Here is a 14,369-nt window from a genome sequence, read left to right on the forward strand (position 1 = left end):
CAGTGAAGACGGCGCGCAGAAGAGAAGCACAGAAGTCAACGGGAGTTACACAAGTTTTTTGCATAGTTTGCGTAACTCCGGTCGACTGCCACCGAATCTCCGAGGTTAGTGTAGACAAGCTGTGAGTGACACCAGATCTGGAGCTTCTAGACATTATTGTTTAATAACCTGAAACCTAGTTCAAAGTGTATGAATGTCTACTCTCCAACACTACTCTGTATAGACTCAGACAGATGGATAAGTTCCCGCTTGCTAGGAGATAGAGACAGAAGATAATTGAATGTTATTTTCCCTTCTGCCACAAAGGGAACAGAGAAGTTTAAATTTGCCAATGTTCTTTCCTTCAAGAAGGGGAGTGCTTTTCTCTTTGGAATATTTATACTACAATCTTTATACTTTTTTGTTCTTGGATATGTCCATTGCACTAGTGTGAGTACATCTCATGCACCAGTGTGAAAGGGTTTTCCCTAGAGGTATCCAGAGGGGCAGCCACACCTGCTGACCTGCTGTTCCTTGTTCTCCAAGCCGAGGCTATAAAGGGGTGGAGTCACTTCTCACATCCTTCAGTTCCTTCTTACCATCAGTGGTTGGAGCATGCTGTCAGCTCATTCCTCCAACAACTGTGCTGTTATAGTTAGGTGACATTAGACTGTTGTTGCGGCTGTCAATAGTCAGTGGGCTCCAGCTCTGCCTGATACCAGGGGAGCCGATGCCAAGATCCCTGGCTTCAAACCCTGCTCTGGGTGTCACAAGCCAATGTCCATGAGAGAGACCTTGAAGTGCTTCGATAAAGGTTACATTAGGGACAGGTGTTTGATTTCATGGAGCTTCAAGGCTGAGGCCAGCTGCTTCCTTGGCACAGACAGCAGAGCCATCAACTCCACTCACAGCAAGACACAGATGGAGTCCAGAGTCACATGAGTAAGTCCTGGTGACTCATCAGGTATATCCCTGGCTTCTCCCTCTGAGCCCCTTGTACCTGTGAACTTCCTTAATGGGCCATTAAGCAGGCTAGTGCTGCAGCCATCTTGTCTGCGGTGTTGCCCCAGATAGCACAATTTGAAATACAGATATACCAAACGTATCCATAACTTCCATTACACACATAAAACATGAACATAAACATCATCTTACTTAGCACATTATAGCCTTTCTAACGGTAGCTAACATGGCATATCTCACATGAATTATTATGATTCTGACATATTGATGTTAAAAAATACAATAAATGCCCCACCCCGATCCAGCCAGCGTGACACCCCCAACATGAGATTGGTGTAGAAGGGAGTAATCAGAGCTCCTGAATACACCTCAGGGGCTCCCCTAATCCAGCCAGCGTGACACTTGCCCTGGTGAAGGATCCTCCGTATGCTGTCTTTTACAAGAGCAAGGTACAGCTAAGTCCTCACCCTAAGTTTTTTTCCAAAGTAGTATCTGATTTCCACCTCAACTAATCAGTATATTTACTGGTCTTTCCAAACCCTCATGCTCATAAATATAAACAAAGACTCCACACTTTGGATATTTACAGAGCACTGGCTTTCTATCTGGATAGTGGGTCTCTTTAGAGGACAAATGAGTAGGTGTCCTGTAACAATGCAGTGGCTTTCCAAGTGCATCATTGGCTGTATTGCGACATGCTACAAGATCAAGGACATCATGCCTCCTGAAAATCTCTTTACAGTCAACCAGAGCGTGCTCAATCTCTATTGCATTTGTGGGAAACATCTCTATCATGGACATCTGCAGAGTGGACTGGCAACATGGTATTCAGTCTGCTTTTGCAACACATTTAGCAATTACTGGAACATGAAGGAAAGAAGTGAAGCAGGGAAAGCTGTTCTGCAGTCCCTCTTCTGATGAGATATCTAGCCCCACCTCCATTGGAAACTGCTTGGGATCATCTAGTGTAATGGACATACGGAATCACTCCAAGAAAAAAAAGTTGCTTATCTCTTGTCACTGTTGCTCTTTGAGATGTGTTGTACATATCCATTAAAAGACCCACTCTCCTTTCCCCCTGAATCAGTCTATCATCTCAAAGTCTGATATGAAGGAACTAAAGGAGGGGTGGGGTAGCTTTGCCCCTTTCTACCCTTGGCTTGTAACACGAGGGATATTTGTGCACAGGCCTGGGGTACCACAAGGGAAGATTCTGCCACCAGGACGGGAGACACCTGCTCACACCTAGCGTAATGGACATGTGCAACACATCTCAAAGAACAGCAGTTGGAAGAGGCAAGTTTTTATGGGGAGCCAGAGACTTTCAATTGCTTCCCCCTTTGCCTGCTCCACAGGGACTTTAACATCATTGGCTTATTTTCAGAAGTATGTGCAACAGTCTGTATTGAAGAAGATACATCCTGCTGCTTATCTGTCTAATTCTGCAAGGTCAGTTCAGTATTGTGTTTAAACCACAACTACTCTGGATTCCTTGAGCCTCCTCCCATATATGATTGACCTTGTTTGAACTTGTTTCTCTCACACTCATTAAGCTTCATCTGCACAATGGTGTGACTCAGAAGTCAAAAAAAGGGTGAGATCAAATTTAAGCCTTTCCAAAACAGGGCTTCTCAAGCTCAAATTTTGGGGCTGTTTTCCATAAACTATGGGGAGGAAGGGGGTATGAAAACATGCTAAAGTTCCTATTCAATTGTCATTACTTATCATGGCCCCTTTACAGCTGGCCTTGACGCTGATCTTCCTCAAATACTGCTTTCTGGATTCTTGAGGACTCAATCCTTTGCCCGTGTGAAGAGGCAGCAGCATTCTTAATATCTTGCTGCTATTTCTAGGATTCAGACTTCAGAGAAGAATGCCTTTCTTCAGCCCACACTCTTCAGTTGTCTCAGAGGAAGGGGAACAGTCTAACGATAATGCTATGGTTACAGTGTAACTTAGCGCCTCTCTACATGGGAAGAGCTACTGGCGTTACTATACCAGTATAATTATACGGCTGTAGTTATGATATAAGCTAAACCAAAGAAAAACCACTGTTATTCCAAATAGGAGCGTCCACACAGAAAGTTATACTGGTATAATCAAAGCGGTATAACTATACCAGTGTAGTAATGCTGGGAAATGTCTCCATGTAGACAAAGCCTTAGGCTAGTCAGAAAAAAAATTCTTCCCTTCTACAATAAATTAAAATTAGTATGGGCAGAATCATTAAATTGTGTTAGCTGCAGGCCAGCCCTGTCCTCTTCCCCTCAGTCTGAGCTTGAGATCAAATAGCACAGTTTAGCAGTTGTTTCCAATACATTTCCCAATATCCAAATATGAGTTTGCACAGAGGCCTCTTTAGTCACCTAGCTATCTAGATGTTGTCTAGCCTCTTCTCTAGATGATTGGCTCATCCATGGGAACCTACAGTCAACCATGTTGGACCTTCTGGGAAACCATAGACGGATGGTGAATGGGGAGCAGAATACTTTAATGTTGCTTCGTTTGTTGCAGTAGCTGTGAGTCTTCCCTGATCAATTTCAGGAGCAGAATTTCTCCTGGTCCCACCGTAAGCTGAAATCAGAAGCAGAACTTCAAAACTTTTCTGTATCAAGGCACTGGGATCTATGGTGGCCTTCATGTAGTACCCAGGTCTGGTTCTGAGAACATTAGGAGTTCCTTATCTAATGATTGCCAGCAACATCCCAAGATTTTGGTTTCCAGTTGAGACCACTGCCAAGAGTCAGAATGTTCTTTTGACAGTGAATGGGAGGACAAAAACAGATTAAAAGCAGATCTCCCTAGAAGTACAAGAATGGGTAGTATGGACAACTATCTCTGCAGAAAGAAGCACATAGTTGTATCAGGAGATTAAATGTTAATGAACAGAGTAGACAGTAACAATGTAGAAAGCACTGTTATACTTGCAAAGACCTAAATCAGATATTGCAGCCACAGCATGTCTTGCAGTTGATTTGTCAAGAGTAGCAAACTTCAGCGAGACCTGTCAGTTGGGCATTCAGTCATTAGTTACTTTGGAAAATCATAACTTAAGTTCCCTGCAGAAGAGATACAAATAATAGATCTAGAAGCAATAGGAGGTAAAACATAGCTCAAAACTGTTTATCCTCTGAAACAGAAAATGTAGAAAGGTCCCATTAGCCTCCATATTCCACTGCCTGTGGCTCTGGGACTGCCCCTTATTTAATCAAAAACTCAGAAATATTCATGAGACCAAACGGGTCAGGCGAACCATCTGTGTTCTTGGGATGGATTGTATAGGGTTAGGGATAGGCAAAGTTGTAGAAGGGCTAGCATGGTGGCATCAAGGATCAGTTTTTGGCCCTACACTAGTTAACAGTTTTATCAATGACTTGGAAGAAAACATGAAATCATCATTGATAAAGTTTGCAGATGATACAAAGATTGAGGGAATGGTAAATAAGAACGAACACGGGTCACTGATACAGAACAATCTGGATCTCTTCATAGACTGGGTGCAAGAAAACAATAACCATTTTAATATGGCCAAATGAGAAGTTACTCCACTAGGGACAAAAAATGCAGGCCATACTTACAGGATGGGGCTTCTATCCTGGGAAGGAGGGATTCTGAAAAAGATTTGGAGCTTATGGAGGATAATCAGCTGAACATGAGCTTCTAATGCAATGCTGTGGCTAAAAGGGCTAATGTGATTCTTGGAGGTATAAACAAGGGAATTTTGAGTAGGAATAGGGAGCTTGTATATTACTTCTATTTTTGGCAGTGGTGCAATCACTGCTGGAATACTGTGTCCAGTTCTGGGGTCCACGATTCAAGAAGGATGCTGATAAATTGGAGTGTTCAAAGAAGAGCCAGGAGAATGATTAAATGCCTTATAGTTAAGACTCAAGAAACTCAAACTGTTCAGCATAACAAAGAGAAGTTTTAAGGGGTGACTGCAATAGATTCTGTAAATACCGATGTGGGGAATAGAAATTTGATAATAAAGGGCTCTCCCAACTTGCAGACAAAGATATAACAAGCTCCAATGGCTGAAGTTGAAGCTAGACAAATTCAGACTAAAAATAAGACACATTTTTAACAGAGTGAATAACCACTGGAAAACCTTACCAAAGGGTGTGGTGGATTCTGCATCACTGGTGACTTTTAAATTAAGATGGGATGTTTTTCTAAAAGACATGCTCTAGTTCAAACATGAATTCAGGGAGGTTCTATGGCCTGTGTTGTACAGACAGTCTGGGTGATCATAATGGTCTTTTCTGGTATCTGTGATTTCTGAAAGGGTGTGAAATTTTTGAGAGCAGGGTAGAGGTATTGGATAAGGATTTATAACTGTAGGTAATAGCATAAATAGGGAAATTTAAGAAAATTAACAAATATTACAAAAATCAAAATGGGAAAGGATTAGTCAAGAAGTCGGGAAGATGACTCACATGGTTAGGTATGTAGCTAACCTTTGCGCTGATGAAGCTTGAGTCATCTGCCCATTCCTGATCTGAGGAACACACAAATGCCAGAGCCAGTTTCAGTTTTTATTTTTTAAAAGTCTTGCCCTTTCCCCCATTGTAAACCAGTTGCTAGAGTTGAAAGCTTGTCTTCAGTATTTTCTGAGAATCATAGATTATTTACAATCACTTTAACAGTTGTTGAAGGCAAATCCCTAGGGTGCATGTAGACCATAGTCACAGCTCTCTTGATTCTGCATGGACCCTTGATCATTTTGTTGTTGTGGGGACTCTTGTCCAGGTTGCTACTGGTGGATCACTGGAAGCTTCTTCCCAGCCAGCTGCCTCCAGCAGAGCTCACTTCTCTACTGAGCTACCAGTGTGATCTCTGTCCATGAGGGCAGCACAATAGCATGAGAGATGTGGTCTTTGTTGCTTTAGTCAAATCATTTAACATCTCTGATGTACTTCTATATCTATAAAATGGAGACAATGCTTTCTACCACACAGGAGTATTGTGAGGATGGCTGATGTTTATATGGGACTATATAAGTGATAAAACTCAACAGAATGTGCACATAATCTTTTGGCGCATGATGTTATTTACAGTGGTCCTAGTCTTTCTAGAGTCTTTCTAGTGTTTTGGGATATCTGTCCCCTGCAAGACTTTCACAAGAAGTCAATTTTCTCACATACTGTATAACAATAATCTGTTAAATTTGGGTGTGCTCCGAAGAAGAATTTCATGAACTGTCTCCAGAATCTTCAGGCCAGTGGTGTGATGACAATGGACAAGCGTCATTTTGGCAGTGGAAATGAAAAAGAGTACAAGAGAACTTTTTTTTTTTTTTTTTTGCAGGGGACTGTCGTCTTTCACAACAAAATAGTAGCAGGCACAGGTTAGGGTCCATTCCCATACCCTTATGATGCTCTCTAATTTTCACATAACCTGGGGGGCAGTGTTTTTCCTTCCCTGTGCGCAAGAACCTAAATGCAGCCATACTAACTCAGACCAATGGTCCATCTACCCCAGAATCCTGTCTTTCAGTATTGGCCAGTTGCAGGTGCTTCAGAAGGAATGAACAGAACAGGGCAATTTCTAGTGATTCTTCTCATCCAGTTCCCACTTCTAGCAGTTGGAGATTTTAGAGACACAGGAGCCTGTGGTTGTATCCATGACCAGCTCAGTTAATAACCATTGATGGACCTATCCTCCATGAATTTGTTTAATTATAAGTTTATAATTCGTTTATATGACTGGAGAAGATAGCATTTAAGATGAACCGCATTCAAGAATCTTCTATTGCTGAGATTGAGCCTTTCTGATATTTCTCCAAGCCTATTGGCACATCCTGGTTTCATTTTGCAGTTGTTCAGGACAGTAATCTGGCCATCTTGTGTAAATATTCAGGAAGCGTTATAGACTAGCTTTGGTGGATGCTGTCTTTAGGAATGTGTTCTTCATGTAGTACAGTGGAGAACTAATACCAGAATGAAGTATTTGCCAAAATACCTTATTATTGTAAACATATTTTCTTACTAGCTTTCATCTCCATATATGTACACATTTAAAATAATATGCTAATGACAGATTCTGAATTTGGGATCTTTTGTGTTAGCTGCAGGCTAGCCCTGTCCTCTTCCCCTCAGTCTGAGCTTGAGATCAAATAGCAAAGTCTCATCTGTGAGCTTTTCTCTCTCCTCTTGCTGGTACTAGCTATTTCTCTAATGCTACCAACTTTCCTTCCCACTGTCGCTATCCTCTCTTTCTCCCATGATTTATGCAGATTCTCTTCTGCTTCTACAGCTTCCAAAATTCATGCTCATATTATAGTTTGGGGGGGTGGGATTATCAGACAATCAAATAGATTATTCATTCTGTTCATTCTCATTCTAATTGATATAAAATGTGAGACATAAATAATTTAGTTGTATGTTTTGTTGTATTCTTTTATCAATAATCATATAAATGGGCCTGCATTACAATAAGTTTAAAAAGGCAAATTATGCTATACTTCTGGTGGTTAGAGTCCCACTTGTCTGTACAGATGTAAGAAAGTAATGGAGACTGATTATTTCTTCCCAAGTAATGTAGTTTTTCATACTTATTCAACAGTTGAACTCTCCCATTTTTCACTTTCTGTGTGGTGGTTGTGTCATATTCCCAGAGTTATTTTGTCCCTGCTTTTTAGTCTGAGTGAAAATAACTATTTGAAACAAGTAAAAAACCACTTAAGTTTTACTGGCAAGTTCAGGCTGCCCTATTCTGTGTGTAGGGGCAGTGAGTCTTCTGTTTCCACCTATTCCTTTAGTGAAGTAAGAAAAATTAAATCGTTGGATAAGAAATTATCCTGTTCCTGCCCAGTACTGTCAAAAAGAAATTGCCAGTTTATGAATAACAAAAAACTCCAATACTTTGTTTTTTTTTTTAAAAATTACTATGATATTAAAGATGTGTTCATCCTCATGAACAAGGAAATGTAAAGTTTGGTGTGAAATGTAGTGACTCACTTGTCAGTTAAGCCTGGATCCTCTCAGAGATTTAGGCATTGACGTGCTGAACTCAATGGCTGTTCCACTAGAGTTAAAGATTTAAATAGTCATTGGCCAGAGATGGTGACAATGACTCAGTAGTCCAGTGATTAAGGCAGCCACCTGGGAATGGGAGACCCAAGGTCCAGTCTCCCTGCTCCAAACACTCTCTTATTATCCAAAGTGGAACAGGTTCAACAGGAGAGACTGAGGGAACTGCATACCACAATGTCCCCGTAGGTCACTGCCCTGAGAGGTGGGCATCCCTGTTCAAATTCTCTCTTCCTTTTTGGCAGAGGAGGACATTGGGTCTCCGAAATCCCAGGCAAGTGCTCTGACCAGTAGGCTAAAAGTTATAAAGTGGGCACCATCTCCACCACTCCTCTGGCTGGGTTTTAAATGGGATCCAATCTGGTAGATGGCCCCTGAGCACATCTGCGGAATCAGGTCCCACTCAGGCAGACGAATGCCCATCTCCCACCTCTGTCCCCTTTTGTAATCGCTCTGGGTCTTGGGCAGGAAATAAGTGTGTCTGGTGCCTAGAGTTGAGGCAGCAGGGTGCATGCCCAGAGGCAGAAACTTAGGGCCCGAGGGAACTTTTACTGTGGAAGCTTAGATGCTGAGGGAACTTTTACTCTGGAAACTTAAGTGACCTTAGGCACATCCAGGGTTCAGCAGGAGTTGTGAATTGCAGAGGAAGCAAAACTGAGTGAGCATAAGTACCTTTGTGGCTCGGGCCCATAACCCTCACTCTCTCTACCTCATTTTTCCTATCTGAGTGTAAGAATGGTATCTCACAGGGATTTTATGACTTGCAAAGCATTTTTTATAATGTTTCATCCAAGAACCTCAAAGCAGTAAATATTAAATTTTTAATACAAAGGGGAAAATAACTCATGTTTTTATATTGAAAATATACATTCAAAATGCAATTCTTTTTGGTTTTGTTTTTTTTGGAGATTTTTTCCCCCCCTCACTCTTAAGAAGATTTCTTGTTTTAACCCTTTTTAAAAATATTTGCCTCACGTTACGGGCAGTATGTACCTCAGAGGCATCCTGGAAACAGTATTTCAGAAAACTGGCTTTAGAGTACTTCTCAAATTCTTCTGTAGTACCACAAGACAATAACGGGTTCATTCAGGGGACAAAATTTCAGTATAACTTTGAATTTCCTTGTGTTGACTGAAGATCATTACTCTAACATTACCATCTTTTATAAATCTTTTTTTTTTCCACTTTCATTTTTTTCTGTGAATGTGGCTTGTTTATTCTAAGTCATTTAAAATTATACTTCATTTATTGTTGAAACACTTTTTGGTTTTGAATATTAGTGGGAGCTCTTGAGAGGTGTTCCGTGTTCTAGAATTGTGATAGTTACACTATGAAATTGCATTTAAAGTCAATGCCCTAGAATCCATCAAAGTCTTATAAGAAACCCTCAAGGAAAAGAATGGTTAACCCTAATGTGTAATAAGGGGTTTTCCATTCAGATTTGTTCTGTGTAGCTCGAAAGCCTCTCTCTCTCATCAACAGAAGTTGGTCCGATAAAAGATATTACCTCATCCACCTTCTCTCTCCCAACTGTGATAGAAGTGTGTGGGAAACCTTGGCTTGATAAGTTTCCTGCCTTCTAGTGAGATCAATGGTGCTGAACCCTTAATCTTCACACGACTTCATCAAATAGGGACTAGATATCTCAGGGAATAGATAACCCTTTCATTTTTAGGCCATCAGATTGAATCTGGTCTCCAACTCTAGCAGCTGAAGCTTCTCTGGTAGCCTGTGTGAAATTAGTTGCTCTCTTGAATACTTCATAATTGACATCCCCATAGACAGTCTTGACAGAAGCAGTGATGAAAGATATTGAACTGACCTCTTTAGAAGTGATTCATCCTGGTTAGGGGTAAGAGTGATAATTGTAGTGTTCTTTGGACAGAAGCCGACAGTCTCCAGAGCTGTAAACCTGGCATTTAAAAAACAAACAAAAAACTGCTACATGCATTAAGCGATTTTCCTCTAAACATTTATCACTCCTCCTTTCTTGTTAAACCAATCAAACACAGTACCCATCCAAAGTGTAAAAACCCAAATAAATGCATGCCAAAATGTCACTTTTTCAGGAGGATTTTGGGGATTATTTTTGCACTTATTACATCTAGCAAAAGAAAATTAGCAACTAGCAAAACATTCAGACTTTTGGAAGAAGTGGACAGAGAAGAAGTTTGCTCTGTTGATCTAAAATAAAAATCTTTCCAAAGAGACTTAGATAAAATGTTTATCCTCCAAATATGAGCCTGGATCTGGGGTGGTGGTTTTTTGGGAAAATTTACGGACTCTTGAAGGTGGAGATAAATTCTGAATGGTGATGTCACTAACTTGATGCAATTGCAACAAAATAATTTTTAATAAGCCTCTGCTCTTTTAGGTGTCTCACAGCATGCTATCAGTTGCCACAATATGCATGCAAAACACATAGTGGCTGACGGCATGAAATAATGTCTTGTTATACATCTGGGATAGAAGAGCACTTTGGGGTAACATTGGCAAGCCTTGGATTTGGTGCTTAATTAGGCAAAGAGAGAGTTCCATGTTGTGCATGGAAAAAAGTCTGTTATTAGAATGTCAATGACTGAAAATCAGACTAGCCATTCTGTTAAAACAATACTTTGCCAGTACCCCAGGTGGTCTGGTTTGAGAGCTGAATGCTGATTGCGTGAAGCAAGATGTGTGCGTCCTAAGCCCCATCTGTCCTCTTTCTTTCCACTCTCACTGCACAAAGATTTTAAAAGTCAGCCAGGTCATGAGCACTGCTAACCAACTGCAGTTAGTTTAAATTAAGAAGTTGAAAAGTGAATGTGCTGCTTGTGCACAAAGACGTCACATAAATTCTTTCTTAATTCACCTTTTGAGGAATGGAATAGGGTAGCATACTAGAGGCATTTAACTTGGCAATGGCTTTTGAAAGGTCTAAGATGATTGTCGGTCTCTGGAAAGTGATTAGTAAAATGCACATTGATCACAGTGTATGTTAGGAAGGAGGGGCCATTTGGAAGGGGCAGTAGACTTGGTTTTCCTCTTTAGTCATTAAGGTTTATTGGCAGTTGAGCATCGACAACAGACTTGAAAAAGGAAGAACTTGCATTATATTCCAGCTTTTTTATATAGTATAGAGTTATTGGGAGCAGAAGGAAAAACTTATATGGCTATTCAGATGAATCAACGTGTCCATTCTACATAAGCATTTTCAGTGGGTAGTAACTCAGCCATAAAAAAATGAGATCCTGGCTGAAACTTTGGCAAGCGAGGTCTCAGCCTGAAAATGATTGTTTTGGGAAACTTAAAGTTTTTGAGTTATGCAAGTGCAAATTCTGCTTGAGAAATGTTCTATGTAAAGACTTTTTTTTTTTTTTTTTTTTTTGCATTTGTTTATCTCCAAAACACATTCATTTTTTAAAATGAAATTTACTAGACGGTCCCTAATGTGGACATCTCACCTTGAGAAAAGGAGTTACTTCATTTTATAAAAATGAATTGCTGCGCAGGTGGGGTAGTATTTAATCACTTTAAAAGTTCCTGTCAGTGTTTTTTTTTTTTTGTTTTGTTTTTGTTTGTGGCATTGCTGTGAATTTTGCCCAGCCATATTTAGTCTGCATACTAAATATTAGTCTCCTCAACTACATTTTACTTTGTGAACTTAGTTTTTTTTCCCCCTTCACCCAGATGTATTGTAGACTGAAGTAGATTTTACTCTGACGGGCCGGATTTTAGTCCGTGCACTAAATTTTAGTCCGCAGACTAAAAAATAATCCGCGGATTATTTACTAAATCAATTCCCTCACTGAAAACTACATGAAGAGTGTTAAACTGTCTCACTGGAACATAAAAGTGAGGGAGTTCACAGCTAATGGTGAGTCGCGTCCGTCCTCCAGGCACTTGTGCACAATAGAGCACTGACACCATCCCAGCTTTCTGGGTGCGCCCCATTGTGCTCAAGTGTTGGCATACATATTGTTGTGCACTTCACCTGTAACTGTGACTGTCCCTTGCTCTTAATGTTTAATGTTTCGTGTAGTTCTTGGTGGGTGAATTAGGCAGAATTTCAGGTGGAACTGTGTTGAATTATTATAGCTAAAAGATGCAGGGTTTTGAGTTATTTTTAGTTCGCTATTCCAAAAGAAAAAAGAAACAAATTGAGTTTTTTTTAAGTAATGGGTGATAGGGTATGAGGGGGAAAAGCCCACAATAAAGTGAAAAAATTAAATCCTACCCTCACTCCTGAGGAGACATGTCCAGTTCCTGAAGAATCCTAAAGAGATAACATCATCAAAACAAATCCATTGGTGGGGAAGTCAATCCAAAATGGAGAATAATCCGCGGCGGCCTGATACACTCATAGCTCACATAAATTTAAAACAGCCAAATTAGAAAGACAAATTAAAGCTTCTTATTTTCTCTTCAGCACAAATCATAAATTTGGTTTTTTTAAATTTTTTCACGTTATGTCTGGGACAGATTTACAGAGGAAAAATTAGTAGTCTGTGCATGAGGGATGCGATGCACACATTGAGACAAACTAATTCAGCCCCATTGTCTATGGACATTTATATCCAGGACAGAGAGGACTGCAAATTCTTTATGGGAACTCAGTTACCCTTTTCTTTCTACTTAGAATTTTGATTTAAACTTTTTTTGTTATTTCTTTTTACTAAACGCACTGGCATTGGAACATAAATTAACATAGAAATGTTTCTATACTATGCCTCACCATTGCACAATCAATTTTTTTGGCATACACTGTGGTCAAGTTGGACTTGCTGCTATGGAGACTGATGTTTAAAGTTTCTAATTGTATAAACATTTTCTATGTCCCCCACGCCATGGATTTCTTATAATATTGGATATATTTTTCCTTGCTGGACTATTCTCTTTTGGATTGACTCCCCCTGTTTGGATTATTTCACTGCATTATCATCTTTAGGACTCGTCAGGAACAGGACATTTCACCTCAGGAGTGCGGGTATGTACTTAAATATTTTTTCAAATTATTAGGGCTAGTCTTGAAAAGAGGAGAGAGAAAAGCTAGAAGTGGAAAAGTTGGGTTCAAACAGCCACACATCAGATAGCAGCCAGGTGAATATTTCCCCGTGTGATGCAAGAAGGTAATGATTAGATAAGCATAGATCTGCAAACGTTTCACTTTTTAATGACTATTTATTGCAGAGGGTGGGTATTTGTGTGGGTTTTTTTTGGTTTTTCAGTTTGAGTGGTTAGTGTAGATTATTGTAGTAATTATTTACCTTGAGTGATTCATTCTCAGTCCAGACAAGTTGTGCAGTGGTTTCTTAAATTCTATAAATAGATGTTGACAGAGGTTCACTGACCTGAAAGATGAAGAATTTAAGGGAGTGGGGAGAAAGAGGGATTCCTTTGGTGAAGGGGAGATTTCAGTGATTCTCTGTTTTCTATCTTCATTTAATAAAAGGAGAGACTGAGTCATGTTCTCGTTTGAGCTGTAATTTGGGAATCATATGCTACTGCACCCACCTTGTATTGTGGTCAGTAATCCGAACTCTGGAGGCAATGGGTTTTGACACAGAATGTAAATAACCTACATCCAGCCCTCCCCCTAAAAATATATACAGAACTACTTCAAACCTGTAAGTTAGCAGAAGCTCTGTAACTGCAGGAGCTGCAACATTTGATCTTTAGTGCCAAACTACTTACATTACCGTAGAGCCCACAGTAGTTTTGTATTTTCCCAGCAACCTGAACAAATTCTGTTCTTTCCATACCTTAACTCTTTGACTCCATGGGTCAGGATTCCCTGACATGATGAGGTAGTACAGAATGCATTAGAACTAACTCAGGTGCTCCTGACCCAGCTGGGCACCAAGGGGTTAAACAAATAAATTAATGGGTGTCGGTGACTGATTCATTTTAATTCATGTGAGCATCAATGTCTTCCTTTTAAAATCTGCCTAAGCAGAGCCTGTACAAGTGCCTGGGTCTGCAATCAGTTAGCATGTGATGCATAGGTCATTCCTTGGTGCTCGGTGGTTTGGGTTCACCTGCATTGGTGCAAAAGCATTTTGGATTAGCTCAATTACAACAAAAATTCTGGCATCAGAATTGAACACTCCCACCCCACTTCTCCAGGGCCTGTATTCCACGTGTAACATAGTGAAAGGAAACTCCTTGAGCAGGGTATTAAGGACACGTATGTGACTGTCCAATGTTGCCTTGAATGTAATGAGATGGGGAAGGTAGATTTGGGGTGACATTCTGGCTGTGCAGGACCATTCTTTTAAAGGGTCTGAACTACAACTTCAAGGAAGAACTGCTGTAAATGTTGTGGTTTATAACCTTTCAAGGTAAACTTCTGAGAGTGTAAAACAGATGGCTCACCTTACCACCTTTTAGCTGTTCTCACAAACTCCAAATGTGCAG

At 40.2% G+C, this 14,369-nt stretch overlaps 1 protein-coding gene across 2 annotated transcripts in view; it reads left to right on the top strand.

The window, feature by feature from the left end:
* Positions 1-14,369, top strand: part of GSK3B (glycogen synthase kinase 3 beta) — a 211,824-nt gene that overhangs the window by 172,750 nt on the left and 24,705 nt on the right. The window contains exon 9 of one of the 2 annotated variants that reach the window (XM_067546004.1): positions 12,901-12,939. The exons of the other annotated variant lie outside the window; for it this stretch is intronic. Within the exon in view, the coding sequence (XP_067402105.1) occupies positions 12,901-12,939 (39 nt within the window). The remainder of the gene's footprint in view (positions 1-12,900; positions 12,940-14,369) is intronic. 2 annotated transcript variants of the gene reach the window in all.

Source organism: Emydura macquarii, unplaced genomic scaffold (assembly GCF_026122565.2).
Source record: "Emydura macquarii macquarii isolate MOO-44397 ecotype Brisbane River unplaced genomic scaffold, CSIRO-AGI_Emac_v2 contig_1119, whole genome shotgun sequence".
Classification (NCBI taxonomy): Eukaryota; Metazoa; Chordata; order Testudines; family Chelidae; genus Emydura; species Emydura macquarii.